Raw genomic sequence first — 3,244 nt, 5'->3', positions numbered from 1 at the left:
CAGCGGATGATCGAGAGAACACACAAACAACGGAGCTACCGCTGCCGCTGCTGGTGGTGTTGCCAAATACATTCCGTATCACGGGTGAGCTGACCTATACAGCTATCAGCGTTTCTGAAATAGACTTGAAAGGAACGAGTCTCATTGTGCGGCGTCCCTTGCAAGGGCTGGCTTTCATTTTCTTTTTTTCTTCGTTTACTTTATCATTTTTCTGTTCTTTTTACTCCTTGAGTAATTGCACCCCCCTTTGTTTTTGGAGTGCAATGTGTCGACAACCGCTCCCAACGCCGTTGCCCACCCCCTCCTCTGCGTCTCCTGGTCGTGCATGGGCAGCTAAGAACATCTGGAGCCTCGGTGAAAAGTGCAGATTAGCAACTGCACTCTTTGCCACTCTTTCTATCAGTGCGCTTGTGCATAAACTACCCCCCCCCCCNAAAAAAAAAAAAAAAAATATTGTGACCCTGCTGCGAAGCTCACCTCAGTGCCACAAAGGCTGATTTGGCCGTCAACCAAAGTCTTAAATGGGCCTTGAGGATTGCATTGGGACCTGAGAACCGGGAGGCCTCTCCAGTCTTAATTCTCATTTCCCCATTCAATCTTCAAGTTCCATCCAAGACTTTGGTTGACGGCCAAATCAGCCTTTCTGGCTCTGCGGTGAGTTTTTGTTTAAAACAAACATTTTCCCCCTTTTTTCCTTTCACCCTGGAGACCCCGCACTTGCCGCACTACGGTGTGAGATCTGTCGATGACGCGGCGGGCGGAAAAACGGCGAAACATGCTGTTACTCAACGAACGACAAACGGTGTGCTGTATGGCTGGAAGGGTTTGAACGCCTTGGACTACGGACGGCGCTTAGTGTTTTGGACTTGTGTTGGTGCTCATATTTATCTCTCGCTTGTTTTCTGTTCTTTTTTTTTTCTTCATTTTTCTACTGACCATTCATTACCTAGATTGTGCCAACGGAATACACAACACCCGGCGAAATCAGCTATATTATCTAGAAAGCGTTTAGCCTCCTTGCGTTATAGCTAAGCAGACACACAGTAACACATTCATACATTGAAAATACATCAGGAGCAAAGGTTTATCACTTGAAACACGATACCTCGGCTTCCTAAAGCAAAACAGCGACAAGTGGGTCCTGAGAAAACAAGAACAAAACATAGGGAACAAAAGAAATCATGGTGAGTGAATTAAATTCAAAATTGACAAGAGACATGATTCAGGGCTTCTGCTTCCAAGACATGTGTGATCCAATCTCTCATCCGTATGGCGGTGATGTGACATCCGTGCTAGCCAATAACAGTCCATTCGCAGACGCCACCGCCACACCAGCGGACAAGCAGCATGATGTGTGGGGAAGCAGCGTTTTTTATCTGCCCGAGTTGGGCGCTGACCTGCAGAACGAGCCACACCATGACAGCGCCGAAAAGGGCAACAGCAATGGAAATTCACAGGTTGTTCCCTCCCACACATGCGTCCCAGCGCAGGTGACGATCAGCGATGAGCGGACTACTAGCCTCGTAATTGAGTCCAAGGCAACGATCGCACCCACGCCGAGTGCGCAGTGCTTGTCGTTTGGTTCCACAGGGGCGCAGTCGACCGTCCCCTCTGCGAAAAATGGTGGCATGAATCCACCAATAGCGCGCTCTGTAGTATATCCTCCAAACACCAATCAGCTCAGCTTCTCCTCGCTCATGTGTGTCGGGACCACGACGATGTCGCCTAACAGCAACAACAATAATAACGGCATGACATACCAACAGGCGTCTCCGGTTACAACGGCAATACCAGGTAACCTCCCAGCCTTCTTCACGACGGCACAGGGTGGCAACAATGTCGTGATGCGCACACACACCCCATCACCGCAGACGCTGTACATCTCCCCTGGTGCCCCCACCATGATCCCCTACTACGTGCTCACCTCACCCCAGCCAGGCCTAGAGGTCAATGGGGCGATGGCGTATTCGTCCATGCCTGCCGCTCCGCAACCGATGGGGACAGTGATGTACGGGCAGTGGCATCCAACAGCTGGTGCTGCATTGGGGTCCGCTTCTGTTGCCGCGCCAACTCCTGCTGGCGTGCCCGTGGCTTCCTTAGGCATGCCGCCGGCATTCACAACGCGAGTCGTCACGTCCGCTCCACAGCCTGTTGCCAACTTCGCTTCAGCCGAAGCCAATCCAAACTCCGGAAGTGAACCCTCCCCAATTAATCCGTGCGGGGATAACTCCGCAGCCCACAAGGCTGCGCCAAAGGGCAGCCCGCCAAGCTACGATTCCCTCAGGCTTCAACTAACTAAACGTCGTCAGCCTCCGGGCCGGCAGCGCTCCGGCACTAACGTTCACGGAAGTCTGCAAGGTATTTGCGCGTACTACTCCTACAACCTTTCCGCGGCCTTGAAACAGTATGAACAGCCCGATGCCCATCCAACGAAACCAGGAGAACAGGTGCTACCTGTGTTCATTCAAATGTTTCCATGCGAACTGCGGGACCGCACTATTATCGTGCTGAATCGTGTTGTTGAGGCTACATGCGGTCCTGACGTCGCCACTGTTGTTGGGATTGAGCCACGCTCCGAGACATCCTTCATTACGCTCGTCCGCACCAATGAGGTATGGCTTTTGATTCACAAACTGCGGTGTCGTGTGCTGATGGACCGGCACGGCTTCTGGTACGCAGAGAACATGGAACAGTACCTGCGGCTAAAGGAGTACTGCGAGGGCGTGCGGCGGCTTCCGCAGCAGATGCGCCACTTCCAGACAGACGGACTACCGTGCATGCCGTTGGTTGTGGAGCTTTCACGGAGTGTGAACGCTGCGGCGGTGACATCTCCACCGGCCCCCCCATCCTTTGACGAAGTGGCACCCATCGCCACGGTGGAGCGCCACGCACGCACCGCGACAGCGACGGGCAGCAACGACGACGGTGACTCCTCGCCCCGCTGCGAGAGCGGCGTCGACAAGGGCGGCGTGAGCTGCGGTGCGCCGCAGCAGCAGCAATGAAGGGGGCCCTCGGCGCATGAACTGTACGATGACTGTAGAAGTGTGTGGAAAACGAATGGAGCTAACAGAAACTGGAAATGATATGAAGACCAAAAGCAGCCAACGTGTGGGTGGACGGCAGCAAACCGAAGAAAAAAAAATGAAAAACAAGAACGGAAAAAGCGGAAGGAGGAAAAAAGAATAAACCGACCAGAACGACGAAGAAAGACCATAAGTAACGAGGAAACAGAACAATGAGAACG

General features: G+C 52.8%; 1 protein-coding gene across 1 annotated transcript; it reads left to right on the top strand.

Moving 5' to 3' along the window:
* Window positions 1–1,217: 1,217 nt before the first annotated feature.
* DQ04_02861000 (hypothetical protein) lies at window positions 1,218–3,002 on the top strand (the record flags this gene model as incomplete). Its single annotated transcript, XM_009312286.1, has 1 exon — window positions 1,218–3,002. The coding sequence occupies one exon, from the start codon at window positions 1,218–1,220 to the stop codon at window positions 3,000–3,002; it is 1,785 nt and encodes a 594-aa protein (XP_009310561.1).
* Between the last annotated feature and the right edge of the window lie 242 nt (window positions 3,003–3,244).

The sequence above is a fragment of the Trypanosoma grayi genome (genome assembly GCF_000691245.1).
Source record: "Trypanosoma grayi strain ANR4 Tgr_286_V1, whole genome shotgun sequence".
In the NCBI taxonomy this organism is placed as follows: domain Eukaryota; phylum Euglenozoa; class Kinetoplastea; order Trypanosomatida; family Trypanosomatidae; genus Trypanosoma; species Trypanosoma grayi.
This window is presented reverse-complemented; position numbering and strand designations above follow the sequence as displayed.